Raw genomic sequence first — 16,741 nt, 5'->3', positions numbered from 1 at the left:
TGCAATAGCATTTTGACTTTAAGTACTGCTGTTTCTAGAACACAAAAAATAGTAATCCTCAATCTATAATCTACAGAGGGGCATAGTTTTAACCACATAACCACTTGATGGTTTGACAGGTCAGTATTGAATGTCCCTAGGATCGCACAGACATGGTGGAAATAAAGACCAGAAACTTGCTATCAAAGAGTGAATTGTGAAGCTACCCAAAACAAGTCTCATGGAGCACACTCAAGAACACGTATGACTTAACTTGACAACAGCATAATACCAGCTTGTCTCTGTTCCTCTTGTATGAGTATAAAGGTTTTTCTAAAGCATTATTTGTCAGGCTGAAGAGGTTTCAGTCTTGCTAAGTGACACTGGGCAGCAATAACACCTGTCCATAGCCTTAAGGCCTAGCAGTTTATTCCATAACCAGGGGAATTGTAGCCTGCAGTCAAAGATTGTCAACACAAGATTCACTCATGTAGCCAGAGGCATAGAAGTGACATTTTAAGTAGCCAGATTTTACATATGCAAGTTCTAATACAGAGCATTATTTACCTCAAACTCCTGATGGTTCCATGAGATAACACTAGCACTACCAAGTTCTCTGTCAATATTAAATGCTCTCATCTCAGACTCAAGAGTATCTCTCAGTTCTTCCCGTGTTTTGAAGTTCCAAATTAAGTTTGATCTAGTATGGTCCTGAAGAAATCTAGAAAAAAAGTTACACAGTTTAAAACCTTCAAACATCATCTGAAAGCCAGGTAAGACTCAGCTAGCAAGCTAGAGAAGGCTGGCATTATCAAACTTTATTATTAGAAAGCCCCAAGTAGTGGTCTCTAATTAGAAGAACTATGCTTTTTTTGCTTGTATGGTGTTTTCATTATTATGGAGGTCAGCACAGAACAAAGCATGCCTGTTGTCATCTCTTTTGGCTCAGTTATCTGCATACTGCTGACAAACGGGAGACTTGCAAGCTCTTCACTGTAAGGCAGTAAGGGCTAGAGGTGAACAACAACACAAGAGAGCAGACAGGCTCATACCTAGCGTATGTTTTGAACAAAAACAGTAGTTCACGTCAGAAGAAAAGTTCTCAAACATCACAAGACAGTCAGTGGACATTACTCAGTGACAGTTACAAACCAGCATTTGGACCCAGAGACTGGCTGAGAGCAGCACTTTAACATTTGAGGTTTAAGAGCATATAAATCTTCCTTTTATGCAATATTTGTGTAGTGACAGGCTACATAATTTCACCTTTAGAAACATTAAGCACCACTTAAGCCTGCTGAACAGTCAAGGGTTATTAAAACATTCCTCTCCTAGCCAGAGAGAAGTGATATTCTCTTTTTTCCAAGTAGAAGCCCCTCCTTTTTCAACTTTGACAGCTGTAAGAACTCACAGGTAAGCAAGCTGCATTTAGGACTTAAAACACAGTATATACAAATGCTTTCTCCTTCAGCCTTGAACTCATTTTTATTCCAATTCAAGTTAAAAGGTATCAAGTAACTCACAACTTGATGCACTAATACAATACAGTGCTTTTCAGTGCTACTTTGCTTTACTCTTCTACATCACGCAGATCTGCATTTGCAGCTTGTCGCTCACTTTTTGACCCACAGAAAAAAAAGATTTATCTTGATAATGTTTGAGAAGCTTTCCAAATTCCCCTCCCCTTTTCTAAACAAAAAATCTTTACATGGTTTACAGTTTCATAATTTCCTGTCATAAAGCACTTACACCATTTCAAAGCACGCATCAACTGGAAACAATCTACAGGAATTCAGATATTAACAAAAACATCCAGCTGATAACATTGTACTCCACCATATTAATCTTAGTATTTTACCTGTAATAGAAGAGATCCCAGTTTGCTTCTATTTTTATTCTTTGCCGTCGTTTCCTTAATATCACTGGCTTTTGAATAATGTTCTGCAAAAAAGACAAATTTAAGAAATTAATAGTAAAAAAGAATCCCCTCTTTCCCTTTAAAATAAAAAGCTTGGATTTCTTATTCCTTGAAAAGCTATACTTTAGGTTAAGCCTCATTAACAAGGTCTCTATCTAGTAAGCAGCAGCAACAGACTTTCACAAGTGTTATTTACAACAAGTTAAATCATGCCAGAGAAACTTTCAGCTGTTTAACAAGTCGTTCCTTTAAAAACAAGTCATCCCTCCCTGAGAGAAGCTTAGTTCCCATCACCACAAGCACTCTGTGCTAGCAAGATTGCCAGGATAACCAGGATAAGCCAATATTGAATATACTTCAAGATACCGATTTCACGTAAACCAATCATGCAAGACAACAGTACTTTTAGCACTGAGCTAAAAAAAGCAAGCAGAGCTTTAAGACTGGCATCCACAATAAGACCAGCAGTTCCAAAGCCAACAGAGGGAAAAACCACACAGACTGCTTGCTCTTGGAGAGAAAGTAACTGGAACAAGTCACAGAAACATGTCACAAGCCTGACTTGGCCACTGAAAGGTTCCCTAGTTTGCTCAAGCTTTAAAATCAATGTTATACTCTACATGCAAGCAAAAGTGAGCAACATAATCCACAGACATGGCTGAAATATACAAACTCACCATATTGTTTCTGTCCTGATTGTAAAAGCAAATTGGAAGAAAAGAGAAAAGGAACATTTAACAAGCCACAGCCATTGAACTTAATTCAAAGTGGTCATAACCTCACCTACTACCCTTTCCAAGCTATGCTAACATACATTTAGTGTGAAATTAAACAGCTAAGAACCCTGTACTGAAAAAGCAATCATTTAGAATAAGTATAGAGATGAGATGTTTAAAATGATGTTGCAAGCACTAATACTGCAAAACATCCTCAAGCACAATTCATCCTTCTATCACCATTTTCCATATTTTCACACTAAAACTTTGCTTCGAATCTAGTTCACCATTATTTCAGAGAGTAACTGTCAATTCTGCACCACAGAGTGCATCAAACTCGAGCAATATTTTACCAAGTTAAGGTTTTCCCAAATTCAAGCTTATTGTTGCACCAGATCAAGTATAAAGAGCGGTGTGATCAATACTTCACATTCTCTTTTCACTCGTCCTTACATATAAAGAAGAAATAGATTCCTCCCATTTCCCAAATATAAGTTTAGTCATGATACTAAAGAAAGTTAAGAAATGCACCTCACCATTCAATGCTTGTCAAACAGAACATGACAAAATGAAAAAAGGAGACAAACAATGTCCCCTTATCTCAGATCAAAAGTCACTTATCACCTCCATCTCAACCTTGATTTTATGCATAATCTTTTGTAATTTAAGCACTGAAATACTTGACTTGCTGTGCTGCTTTGTCAAGGGCATTATGACTGATCAAAAATTTGTATTGCTGGAAAGCCCACTATTCAAGATAATACTGAGCTTCAGGTAGGTTCTAGAACTAAATACCACCACATACGACGGGCATCATTTCACATGCAAAGAATATCTATAGTTTCTTCCAAATGTGGTTTAAAGGCTGTTTTTGCCAGATTTCCAGGAACTTCCTATTCTCCCATTCAATTGTCATAGAAGAGATGAACAAGCTGCACTCAAATTTGGTTAGGTTAGCTAGAACAAGTTAAAACTTAACAAATGCTTCAATGTACTCTTTGCCCTACTCTACATTCTCCCCAGAACCTCTCTCTAATCAGATAAAGACCAGTAAGAGGTAGAAAATCTAAACAAAAGAATGAAGTTTCTCACATCCCCACACCTCTATTACTGTGAATCTTCTTCTGATTTCAGTGGAGTTGTCAGTTTCCCTCCATGTTTAGTCAAATTGTTAACAGAGCTTAAAATACTTGCCTCTTTTTGAGCTATGCCCATTCTATCTCTCCAGTGCATCAAGACTAGATCCACCTTCTCTTTGGCAAATTTTTCAACTTCCTTTGCAGCTTTTCCTGCTAGCCGCTGCCACTCTGGCACTTTATTAAACTTGCCATACTGATCCTGCAGAAGAAACCCCACTGGTTAGTTGCAGGTCTATCGACATGTTTGATACAGAAACTCAAGTATTACACTGATCTGTACTGAAAGTCTCCAAGACTGTATACGTACAGAATGGAGGAGGCAAGACAGCTATGTTTACTTACAGTTGCAATTTTTAAGTTATCTCTCACATGCATCCTATCAGCATCTTTTTCAGGAACAGGATCAGCACTGTCAAGGTATGCCAGCAAACCTGGTGGCTAAAAACAATGAAAAGCAGTGTGAACACAGCTGTGACTAACAGAACAGAAACCATTACATTAGGCAACAAGGTATTTTCTCTGAATTGGCCAGTTTCAAAACAGAAATAATATTCTACTCTCAAGGAAGTAAAGCTGCAGCAGCTTTTTGCTTGTATTACTGAAATACCAACATCCTTAGCAGAACCATTAAAGAGAGGCACATAATTAAGCTTTGGTACAGTGGAGCTCTTTTGCCTATATCCCATTTCTTAAAGGAGCACTTAATGAAACAAATGGCTGCAGGAAGAGAAGAGTTGACCCTACAGCAGTATAGAAGGGAATGAATACTAACACTAGTGTTCACATAATGGGTCTGAGTGCTACACATGACATTAGAGAAAAGTAGTCTTATTTGACTAAGCCTTCTAGAAATCAGTGGCTAAAATCAGGACAGTCTGCTCTGCCAAGAATTGAGGAACTGCAACTTTGAATTTTAAGTGGCATTTTTCTATATTTAGTAATTCCTTACAACACTATTTGAAAACCTATTTTCACTAAAGCAACTTAGAACTTTTCAGAAAAAGCTCTAAGACTGAAAGAACACAGGAAGCATCAAGTATGTAGATTTAACAGCATTATAAGCAACCAAGCTGGACAGGTCTGCAAGCATAAAAAGAAAACTGTTTCTTAACTCTTTTGGGAACCAAGCATTAAAGACTGTTTACCTTGTTTTCTGCATTTTTGTTCTTTCAATAAAGAAAGACATGTTAAGTTTTGTGTTGTACGCTCTTTTTAAGAGTGACTGGAGAGTCGTAGAACTCTAAGAACCTAAGATATTTTGTACTAGCCATCAATATCCTTTAAACAGCAGATGCCAGACTTCTGATCTTGCAGGTTAGACTTCCACACTTTGGAGGGGAAAGGGGATGCTTTCCACTACATAGCCTAGCCCAAGTTTTCTGGTACTGCAGGCAGTCAGATTTCACTCTTTCCCCAGTTCACATCCCGTTTTTACTCACCAAAATACGTTTCAACAGGTTCATTGCAGTTTTGTTCTCAGCTGTCCAGAGGCCAACCAAATGTCTACTTAACTGCCTGAAAAAGCCATTGAAACGAACAAACCGCAAGTCAGTATTTTATACAGCTTTATAAACCACCGAGTTTAAACCCTTACCATGCTGGTGAAATGAAGATGAGCAAGAGTTTTGTGGTCTTCAGTGTGTAAGAGCACAAAGCAATATATTGTTCCAGTTCAGGTATAAAGCATGCTGAGCATAAAGTGTTGCCTTTAAAACGTTCTAGTGAAGTTAGTGGAACAGTAGCAGCACATGCTTGTTGATCTAGACCTCAAAAGAACACTTGAGCAATAGAGCAGAAACTAAATATTTAATTTAGAAGTGTAAGTTTATCCAGTTAATCTTAAGTTACAGCTAGGGTTAAGAACTTGATGGCTTTCTAGACTCTTGACTGCTCTACTTGAAGACCTTAATACCAGTTATTGGTTAGGAAAGCCTCTTTTGGGAGCCTGCCTTTACGCCAACTGACACTTTCTGCCAACAGTCATCACTGGGGTTCTAACGTGTTGAACCAAAGCATCACTTAAAAACAAGTCATAAGTAGCTTCAAACAGAACTAGTATGATGGAAGGTTTCATGCTAGCTCTCTTCTGAATGACACAGTGGCACCAAGTTTCACTGGTTACGTTGCTTTAGCAAATCCTTTAGCACTTCAGGACGGTGTAGCTATAGCCTCGATAACCTTATATTGGGGGAATTAATTGAATTATTACTCATATCCTCTTCAGCATGCCCTCAGGCCCAGCCTTAGAGCTCACCAGTTCTACTCACTGTTGAGTCCATAGAATGATTTCTGTACAATTAGACTTCTCTCAGATGAGATGGGTGACCCTAACTGCATGCAAGATGTCTGAGGTGTGCACACCAAGATTTATGCAGTTACATCATAAAATTGAGCCTTTTTACAAGTTCCAGACATTCTACTTGCTTTTTCTTTCTATGAATATTTTCATGGAAAAAACAACTTGAGCCTTTTGTGAGCCAACTCCTCTTTTGACTACAGTCTCAGACAAAGATTTCTCCACTTAAACATACCAGCTGCTGAAGAAGATATCCTCCTAAAGAACTACAAATTTTCTTCCCTGAGCTCCCAGGGTTTCCAGTATTAACTGAGCCATTACTTACACTTTTGAAACATAATATATCAAGCAAGACTGACATACCTATTTGTAAGCATCCTCTGATCTGTGCTTATTGTAAACATAGCAGTGTGCAAGTGACGAGGTAAGGCACCTTCACTGAGGGCAAGATCTTGCATTTTGGTAGCAATCTCTTTGTCTCCTTCCTTTGGAAACAGGGCAAGATGATTACTAGAGAAAGAATCTTAGTTAAGCTGCTTTTATCTTAGTCTTACAGTTCCGAGACCTTCTAGACCATCAGCTATGTCAATTAATATCCAAAAGCCAGAAGCCACAATATAATGGGCTTTAACTGCAAGTTCTCAACAGCAAGTGATCGGAGTTGTAGTAAAGCCAAGGACTAGATAATTGGTAGTCATTATCTATGGGGACAGTAACTTGATAGGGTAAGATGCATTACACATCATCATCAATCAGGATATTGGTCATACATTTATAATACTTCCACACTACAATTGCAAGTTAGGATTGAAAAATGACAACCACAAGTAATTGTTTATTGCCTGAGTTTGGTCAATAGGAACTACTTCTAAAAATAATAACTGGTGCTCTTTGGTTTAGACAGTGACATGGAGAAGAGTCACTCGTCCAAGATATGTTGGTTGCAATGAATAATTAAAAACAAACTTTCATTGCATTTTTACTCAGCCAAATCCAATGGTTCAAATAATAGGAGTCATAGTAGACAGCACAGTAACTTTTAGCTAACGTTATCTGACATATGAGTGGAAACTTGCAGGTTTATAGCACCTCTATTTCAAGTGTTCATTCACTTCCATTCCAAGAAAGCACTAAATACAATTCAGATGCATAAGCCATTGTGACACAATGAGGCACTAACTTAAGACCTGAATTTCAACACTGGAAGTGTCTAGAGTCAGTTAGCAAGGTCACCCTACAATGATCACGAGCAGCCCTCCAGAAGTATGGACTTGGCCCATGCATCATGATGTAGCTCTGGTATGGAAACTATCAAAGCGAAATCCTTTACTGAAGCAGGAAGAACAAGAACAGAAACTGACATCACTAGCTTGCTCTGCAACACTGCTGTCTGCAAATCCCAATCCCATTCCAACTGGCAGTGTATCAGTAAAGTCCCAAGAAACATGGCTTCTTCTCCTTGAGAGATTCTTTTCACATGCAGGACAAGTCTAGTGGTTCTGAAGTATGTGACTGAGCTACATACAACATTAACAGCCAAACCTCGACTGCAGTATGAAAACATGCAAGGCGCTACCTAACATCTCAACTCACATGCCTTCCAAACCCTCAAGTGCAAAACAAAGCAAGTTGCTATATTAAAACACTCACAATTAAGCTAGTGTTCTGTTCCTCACCTTCCCTCCCCCCCAGAGAAACTAATGTAACAGAAGTAGCTACTGCTGGTAAGACAATATTGACATTACACTTCTAAAATAGGCAATACATACTTATTATGCTATCCCAAGTAACACTGCTGAAATCTCACCTCTATTATTGCCTTCATCACCAAACCTGCTCCTTTCACAATTGCCATGGAAGGGTGCTACAATAGAAAGTTGACAAAAAGTGAGGTGTAAAAATTTGAAGATCAGATCTGTACGATGCATTCTAACTCCAACTACAGGCAAAAATTAATCAAAGTTTTGTGAAAGCTAGCCCCGTGTTCCAGTAAGTGCTCCTATCCTATACTTTTAAACAAGAATCTCTCATGCAACTATTAGATGAGCTTCCTGGTACCTAACAGCTGTAACACCAGAGAAGCTGTAATAGTGCTGGGGAAGCTGTGACAGGCCAACACCAAGAAGTAGAAGAGCATGCTAGCTGTTTTGTTTGTGTTTGGTTGATTTTTTTCCTTTAAACTTCTTTTGGGGTGTGGGTAGAGGTGGTTAAACCAAAAGAAAGCACAGGTGTTTTAGCTAAAAATCCTGTGAAAATTCTGTGGAGTTAGTCTTGTAACCAACTCTGTTACTCAGAGAGAGACTAAGTTGACAGGTTCTCCAGAGAGCAAGATCTGTGCATCTGCTGAATCTGATTTAATACTTAACTTGTATGTTAAAGTGTTTCCAAAACATCTTAGATTCTCTATTTTACAGTGATTCAGCATATCATTCACTAAAGGATTACCACCTCAAGCCAACTTGAAGCTAAAGCAACAGGCCAAAAAATTTATTAAGGTGGAAAAGAATTAAGTCCATTAGCCAGATAAACAATAGACAAACTCATCCTTCAGTAGAACAAGAACTACAATGCACTGACTACTTAAGGCCTCTGATAATATATATTTGGCATTATTAGCCATTAACACTAGAGTTCCCTCTAGTGTCTCAAGAAATTGAGATCAGTAGATTACCTATTTTAAGAATTACTTCAATCCTGTTCCTGCTCATTTCACACATCAAAAGAAAAAACAACAGTTGAAGTCTCACCTGAAAGAGCTTAAATAGCGTTCTTCCATTAGATGCCACCATTTCTAACAACATGTCAAACTGCTGCCCTTCAGTAGTCTCACTATATGGAGCACATAGGGCAAATGTCAGGAAGTCCAGAAGTGAACTAATTACTAGGGCACCTGTCCCATGATCCTGAAATTAGAAGACAAACACGCTATACAGAAAGTGTTTCTCCCCCGACTAGAGTATTCATGCAAATTTTACTCAGCACTCATGATGCTGAAGGTGCTCCTCCTTGTCATAGCATGAAATAATTGACAACTGAAAATACAAGTTCAAAATATACCAAAGCACTGCCTTATGACTCAGACTAATGATGCAGTATTGGCTCCAAGAGCGCACCAGAGACTTATGGCCACATACATCAGCATATTGCTTTTTGTTTTTCTAGTTTTAAGCCCTTACGTACCAGTTCATGCTACTCTCTGCTATATATGGAAATTGGATGTTCCTTTTAACTATGTCTGCATGTTTAATGACACACCTAATTTCTTCATGATAGACAGCTGTATTTCTAACCTGCCCAGACCCAAAGCAATCTAGAACAAGTTTCAGTGTTAAACAGCTATATTTTCTGTATTTTGATTCCAGAAACTAAGACAATTAGTTAAGTATGTTCAAAGTGCTTTGGCATTAATTTGGAAAAACACTTATGAAAGCTATCTTTCAAAATCTGACTTACCACATGGGAATTGAATTTCTCTAGTAGGTTTTCTAGAAACTTCTTTGAAAAAAGAAGGGAAGCTTTGTTCAGCTGCTCCTGTCGCAAGTCATAGTCATCATGCATGGGCTACAAAAAAAAGTATTCACAATACAGTCACATTTCAACCCTCAATTCTTAACAGCTGTAGTCCTAAAGCCACACATTAAATCCAGAAAAACTCATGCTACAGCAGCTTCAAGTTCACCAGGAAACCACTGTAGCACAAGTTATTTTATATTTGAGTACATTGCAAGTTGAAGTGCAGTCCGTATTTCTACATCTTTTAGTCTGCAGTTCACACATTTCTACAATTTAATACTTACACACATAAGAGCACAAAGCATGTCAATAGATGCATGGGTTACTCCATCATTGTTCCTTTTGAGGGCTTTCACAACCTTCATTCCTAATCGTTCTCGAAACCTTTTGAAAGGGGGAAAAAAAAAGCAAAGCCACCAGTTTTAGAGAAAAGAGATCTTAGTTTTAATACAGAAGTCCAGTAATAGAAGAGTATCTTGTTCCCACTGCATTTGGCAAACAAGAACCCTGAAGTTTACAAAACTTTGATACTCTCTGGCAGAACACATTAGTGTTAGACTTCATTGTTAACGATACGCTGAGAGCACATTCACGAAAACCAAGCATATTTGTGCAGTTACAGGATAGTGGTAGTACAGAACCCTGCACAAAAAACACACGGAACTCTATAAAGGTCTCAGACTACGTATGTTACTTTTCAGCTGCCCCATCATCTAAAGTCAAAACTGGTTCTGAAGAATTTCCTATACAGAAGAACGTTGAGCAGTTTGTCCTGTTTCCCTATGCTAGCCAGTTAAGACAAGCTCCCAGAAGCCTGTACTTACTGTAGGAGTACAACTCAGCTTTCTCACATCAAGCTTTATCTTGTGTTGAACTGAAGATAGTAATGGAATCAACATACTTTAAGAACTGTGGAACTGACTACTTCAAGGACACTTGAAGGTGCATTTTAGAAGTATTTTGACTAGGAAACAAATCTTTAAACTACATTTGACTCTTAAGGGAGAGGATAGTTAAGAAAAACATCACATTTACATACCGATGATAACTTGGGATACTTAAAATATAATAAAGCCTGATGACAGGCTCATACTACTGCATGCAATGCTGTACAGAGCCTTTCAGAAGTGTTTCTTAGGCCAAATTCTCAGTTTTAAAGATCACCTATAAAAAGCTCAAGAATTGTTTTCACCTACTGCTTCTGAGCTCAAGAGACTTCTCACTTACTTTGGAAGCTGAGTAAAGGCAAGGAAGCCTGCTTTTGAAGCCACTAATCTTCTTACTGCTTGGAATTGGCTTTCAAGCTCTGCATTAGATGCTGCAGCATCTCCTTCTTGTGAGAGCAATGCTGTTATGGCATTATTAATGAGTTTCTCCTTGTTTTCCGAGAACAGACCCTGGTTAAGAAATATGAGTTAATATTTGTGTGTTAACAACAACTTCGGAGGATGGGTAGGGGATTTATTCTTACATCTTGTGTAACTGCATGTAGTACTCCGCTGTAGGAAATGTTAGCATTGAACCTGAACACAGCATCTGCGAAGTTCCCATCTGGAAGAAGACATAAAAGTTAAGTACACAGCATCTGACTAAGCATTTGGATGTTTAAAAGAACACTATAAAACCCTGTAATAAGCATTAGCTTACTCGGAGGAGCAGCCAAAAACCTGAGATGAAGGCTCTCTACTTCTTCATCGACAGGCATACTGAGCAATCCCCAACGCTGTCCTTTGTGCGTGGAGGTCATTTTCACACACACATCTCTGTTACCAGAGGCTCTCACTCCATCCAGCAAGCTAGCTAGAAGAGAATCTCTGGGTTGGAAAAAAGACACGCCAAAAAAATTTAGATCAAAAAATGGTGCCAAAGAACAAAGTCAAAAAAAGAAGTCAAGCACAAGATGAACAGCAGCAATACTCAATCTCTACCAAGACTAACAGCTACCCCTCTGGAAGAAATCTAATTTTCAAGTGTTCCTTTATTCACTGTAAGGACAGAGCTGTTTTACACAGTATGTAGACAGCTGCAGCCTTTCACTTAAAGGATCAATTCCAGATTATCTGTGTGTTACACGTGTTACAAGTCAATTCTTCCCTGTGCTTTCTGCAAAACCTCCCTCAGCAGGACTACACTGCATTAGAACCACAAGTGCAGGATGGCTATTCTGTTGGTCATTTTAAATAGAATCAACTAAGACCATGTCAAGCAGACAGCTCAAAGGCTTGGCAGCCTTCACATTTCAACACTCCTTACACCATGCTTTCTTTCAGTTTCGCATTTATACAGCCTAACCAAGAACATACACAGAGCAAGATTGCTTAAAAGAAACAAGCTGTATTTAACTGTCCAACTGATGACCTTTATGTGGTCATCAGAAAACTTCAGGACTGATTTACTTTAAATTTAGGTAAATATAAAGGGGAGAGATTTGGATGCTGTAACACATCTTGGATTTGTAAGTGGCAGACCACTAGAATAGCAAGGCTTTAAGTTAACACCTCCAAGGGTCACCGTTTATGGAAGCTGAGACTAGAAGCACAACAATGGCAACTTTCATTTGAACTCATGACCGCCAGGAGCTCCAGTTACCTTTCCGTTGAAGAGTATTTCCGAATTTGTCCTTTGATAAATTCAATGGTAAAAAGCTGAGGATTTTCACAGTCACATACTATTGCAAATACCTAAAAAGAAGAGATAAGGATCACATTCACAGAGCCACGTTATTTTTCTACTCCATAAACTAAGGCCATCTTATGTACATCAAATTCTTATTATTAGAGCTTCTACTTGAAGAGTTTTTTTTAAAAGAAGCTCGCCTCTTACCTCGCCTAAAGGTTTCAAAGTTGCGATGTTATAGGTAGCTGGATCCCGTTCAACTAAGCAAGCTTCTGTAAGAGCTAGTATTCTTTTCACAGGTTCCTTAAAAAAATGTCAGAAAATGAAAAGGCATGTTAGAAAAGAGAATTTCTAGCGCTTCAGAGGAACTAAGTAAGTTAGGTGTGATATCCTTACCAAGTGTCTAGGTGTTATTTTCTGAACAACGAACTCTGCTAAAGACGTTACGGATTCATCATTGCTGTATTTTCCAAAGCGAAGATTCAAGTATTGCTCAAATTCTAAGGATTCTTTCCTTATCCTCAGAGAGATGCCTATGAAGTTGCCAGCATGCTCTATTGCACTTTTGATAATTTCCTCCCTCTGCTCAGATGCAAACAGGTGCTGCAAATTTTGATAGGAGACAAGTGAAATATGTGGCATAGCTCAAGTAATCATGGTTCCTGAAATAATCCTCCCTTATACACCTGCCTAACATTACAGAATCTTCCCAGCAGTTGGGCAAGCTGGACTTGCCTTTACAAAATCCACAGTATAAAAAGAAAATGTATTTATTACACATGAGAATGGCTATTAGCTGATTTACATTTTCCTTTCAAAAAATTCCTAAAGGATTCCCTCCTACATATTAGCATGCCATTAAAGTAAAGGCTGCATGACCTGCCTGCCCTTTATCTATTTATCTATATAAAGCGCCTATCACCATATTGATAAACACTCTTTGGAACCTCTCTGATGGTAGGGATAAGAACAGGAGCTGGCCTGTTAGTACCTCAGCACTTCTGTTTCTAAACATTTAAAAAAAAAAAAAAAAAGCCACAAGACTTTGCAATAAATCTGAAGAGCCTGGCAGGAATGAGGAACCAGAGGGAGCTCATGTGGCTACCACACTGTGGTTATCTGTAGGGCTGCTATCCAGCCTTGCTAGGTGAGGTTAGGTCAGCTCTAAAGGATGTCGTATGTTGACAGTTTTATGCCAGAGAAAAGCATGCCACAGTGCAAGAGCAAGGGAAACACTAGAGAAGTTACTCACAGTTTGCTTGTAGTGACTGAAGTAGCTATATTTAAGTTACCAATTTAAGCTGCTTGCACACAGAAACCCTTTTAAAATTTTTAAACCAACACTGCACTGCAGCAAGCATTTCCCAAGCAAAGTTGCTGAGAATCAGCTCAAAACCTAGAAAGACAGCATCACTACTGATTAATCTGAGTAATCTCTCTCCATTGCTTAGGTTAGTAATAACTGCCTACCACTTTCATAACTTTGTGAACTGTCAGCAAATCCCATGTCCACCTTCAATTTATGTTTGCTACCCAAATATAAACAGTATATTTTATACTTCATAGTTTTACATGCAATTAGAAAAAGCACACACTGTTCTCAAATGTTTTAACTCGTTTCTCATTAGTATGAGAAAGAGGATTTAAAACCTGCCTGCAAGCCAAGCACCCACAGCTGCATCCTGAAGGTGCACGTACTTTATGCTCAAATTACACTGAAGCTTCATTACCGAATATGCAGCTATAACCATCCCAACACCACTCCAAGATATTTTAATACTTACCAATCTACTAAATCCTCCATAGAGGATACAGAAGCCTCCCTGATAGCCAGCAATATCAACAAAGCCTTCAATGTTTCTATAGTCATAGGAGCACAGGACTTTATTTGTTGCAGGATCAATTTGGTCCACACCTCCGGGAGTCACTTCTAGAATCACAGGTTTCCTCGTATCACTCCAGTGATGTTTGTAACAGTTGTACCTCTGCAGTGAGAGCTACTTTTAGACATCATGCACATGCCTCTACTACACAGCAATTCTTTTCCAACCTAGTAGGCAGCATGGGTGTAAAGTTCAAGAAGTCATACCACTTCCCTCAGTGCTCTTATCTATATTGGTAACATTACGAATCAAAGGAAAGTAGCTACCTACTGGCAAGGAAGTCACAATACTCAACAATTAAACACCACATTTTGAAAGGAAGACAGCAATTCCAAGACAGGGATTCCAAGAAGCAAGTTTCTCTTACTCCAGAAAGCAGCCTAGTCACAGACTACGTGCATCTGTGGTTAGATATAAGGAAATATCTGTTGCACAAGACACTGTTACTCAGCCAGTTAAGATTCATTGAAGGAAACCTTACTGCTATAGTGCAAGCTTTTTATCTTCATACTCCATTACAAATAGAGATTTACTAAAGCCAGCAAAATTAAGGTCCTTTGTGAACTGCAGTAAGACAAAAAGAACCTCCATATTCCAAAGTTAATCTGCTCATCACTGAGGATTTACTGTGCAATGCAAGTTACAGAACATATCACTTCAAGTATCTTGTGCTTGTAAAAAACAAGTACAAGGTCCAGCTCTGTGTACTGCCTTGCTTATTACCACATTACTGAGATTCATTAAATAGCAGTCTTGTCTTTAATCTAACCTAAAGAAATCCTCCCACGAAACAATATTCTCACACCAAGCATTCAAGATGTTATGCAGAAAACTACTTGCAGTTCAAAAGTAAAATGCTGGAAACTGTAAACATTGAATAGTGAATCGTAGCTTAACGTCTTTCTTTCCTCCAAGTAAGAGCTCCATGTGGCAAAGCTCTTTATTTCAGGAATAATATTCATTACATGTACCAGCAAGAAGCTAAGGGCAAGTGAAGAGAACTCAAGTACTCTACCATTCATGGGATTCTTGCTTTTGAAGAAATTCCAAATTCTCTCAAAGACAATTCAGATCCAAATTTAGAGGAGTTAATAGCACACATAGCACTACTCAACTTAAGACATAACTTAACACTGTAGAAGTCTTCAGATCATTTCATTAAATAGTACATGATCCAGACAAGGCAGATACTTACCCGTCCTGTGATTTTTCCTTCCGAGAAGTCTGTCCTGAACCTCTGTTTAAAAAAAAAAAAAAAAATCATGAATGAATACAAACATCATAGCCCATCTATCCAGAAAATCTAAATATAGGCTAGCACTGTTTTAAGTGACTTGAACTAAGCCTCACTGAAGACTCACCATTTCGCTTGTTTAATATATCCAGTATTTTTACCTTTACTTAATACCTGAGAATCACACACACCAGTTGCTGCAGCAGACACTAGATCAACACAAGAGCTCAAAAGATAACTTGCTTCTCTACTTTTTAATGTAAGGAAAGAAAGCATAGTATACTACAAGTCTTTATGATTTTGAAGTACTTATTGCTTGTTTGAAGACAAAAAAAACTTACTAGTGCCTCTGTAAGGAGTTCTGTTCTGTGCTCTGTGGAAAACTTCAGAGTTTCAGACTTTTTTCCACTTCCTTTGCGAAAAGTTAGACTGAATTCTGTTCCTTGTCCTTTTCCAACAGGAGAAATACTACAGATGTCTCCATAAGGCCACTAGACAATTGAAAGTAATTAGGTTAAAATCAGTCATTTTAAAGCTACATCTCTACTCAAAACCCCTTAACACCTATAATAACCAAGAAAGTTGCTGTAATGAGACAAGAGCTGGCACGCTACACAACAGCTTTAGATTCCTATTTGATACTCTACAAAGTAAGTAAGTGTCCCGCCTCCCTTGAGGGACCAAGCCTTACAGTGATCAACTTTACCCCAGTTCATTCAGAACAGCACATCAAAAAGCAAGCTATTACTAACCACCTAATAAAGACAAATTGCCTAAATGTACAAAAACTGTTGGTTATTTGTAGATTCAGTGAAGGGAACAAGAGTTTTCTGTTATGCTTGTTTTTGTAGAAGCTGCTGTATCTTCTGGTTCTACTCAGATCTTGGCATTCTGTCTTCAGAAGCTACCTAGTCTGACGTCATTCGCTCTGAATAGTGAACAGAAGCCAGAAATCAATTCTGAATAGCCACGTTCAAAAAGGGTATTTACCTGATTTGTAACTTCTAGAGTGTTGGGATTGTATGTAGTGATGGCATGGGTTCCGACTGAAAAGACTCTTTTATACCTAGAATATAGAGGAGTGTATTAGTTTACCCAGAAATCAAGTAAAATTGTTAGTTCGGTTTACCCTTAAAATATGCTAAGATATTCTGTTCTATATACCCAGAAAGGGGATATACAAGTTAAACACTACTCAACGTATTTCCTGATCACTGCAGCTAGAGCTCAATACGCAGCTAGTCACTGTACATCAGTGTACAAGCACATTAATGATTGACTGTCATAGTGCATAAAGAACAGCTGTAGCAAGACAGTCATTTGCATTTCAGGCACATCAGAAACAAGAAGCATGAGCTAAAGCCAAGTAGTTTGTATATATAAACCCAAAAGGGAAGCTTTACCATGGTTTCATTCCCTAGACATGATCTGCAAGGCATCCTTAACC

The 16,741-nt window shown here is 38.4% G+C and overlaps 1 protein-coding gene across 4 annotated transcripts in view; it reads right to left on the bottom strand.

The window, feature by feature from the left end:
* DNAJC13 (DnaJ heat shock protein family (Hsp40) member C13) overlaps nt 1–16,741 on the bottom strand; it is a 53,762-nt gene that overhangs the window by 27,014 nt on the left and 10,007 nt on the right. For 3 of the 4 annotated variants that reach the window (XR_014690506.1, XM_084511714.1, XM_084511715.1), the window contains exons 3-23: nt 16,285–16,360; nt 15,636–15,785; nt 15,256–15,297; nt 13,962–14,162; nt 12,574–12,780; nt 12,385–12,480; nt 12,151–12,242; nt 11,209–11,375; nt 11,033–11,112; nt 10,789–10,958; nt 9,846–9,945; nt 9,502–9,609; nt 8,796–8,951; nt 7,856–7,912; nt 6,412–6,533; nt 5,192–5,267; nt 4,095–4,190; nt 3,808–3,951; nt 2,575–2,589; nt 1,838–1,920; nt 547–700 (exon numbers count right to left, since the gene is read on the bottom strand). Coding sequence is in view for 3 of the 4 variants with exons in the window: in XM_084511714.1 (XP_084367840.1) it covers nt 547–700; nt 1,838–1,920; nt 2,575–2,589; nt 3,808–3,951; nt 4,095–4,190; nt 5,192–5,267; nt 6,412–6,533; nt 7,856–7,912; nt 8,796–8,951; nt 9,502–9,609; nt 9,846–9,945; nt 10,789–10,958; nt 11,033–11,112; nt 11,209–11,375; nt 12,151–12,242; nt 12,385–12,480; nt 12,574–12,780; nt 13,962–14,162; nt 15,256–15,297; nt 15,636–15,785; nt 16,285–16,360 (2,392 nt within the window). In the remaining variant the exon portion in view is untranslated. The remainder of the gene's footprint in view (nt 1–546; nt 701–1,837; nt 1,921–2,574; nt 2,590–3,807; nt 3,952–4,094; nt 4,191–5,191; nt 5,268–6,411; nt 6,534–7,855; nt 7,913–8,795; nt 8,952–9,501; nt 9,610–9,845; nt 9,946–10,788; nt 10,959–11,032; nt 11,113–11,208; nt 11,376–12,150; nt 12,243–12,384; nt 12,481–12,573; nt 12,781–13,961; nt 14,163–15,255; nt 15,298–15,635; nt 15,786–16,284; nt 16,361–16,741) is intronic. The other variant, XM_084511716.1, reaches the window with a different exon arrangement.

The sequence above is a fragment of the Aythya ferina genome (genome assembly GCF_964211825.1).
Source record: "Aythya ferina genome assembly, chromosome: 2".
Taxonomy (NCBI): domain Eukaryota; kingdom Metazoa; phylum Chordata; class Aves; order Anseriformes; family Anatidae; genus Aythya; species Aythya ferina.
Note: the sequence above shows the minus strand (reverse complement) of the source record. Positions and strands in the feature narration are given on the sequence as shown.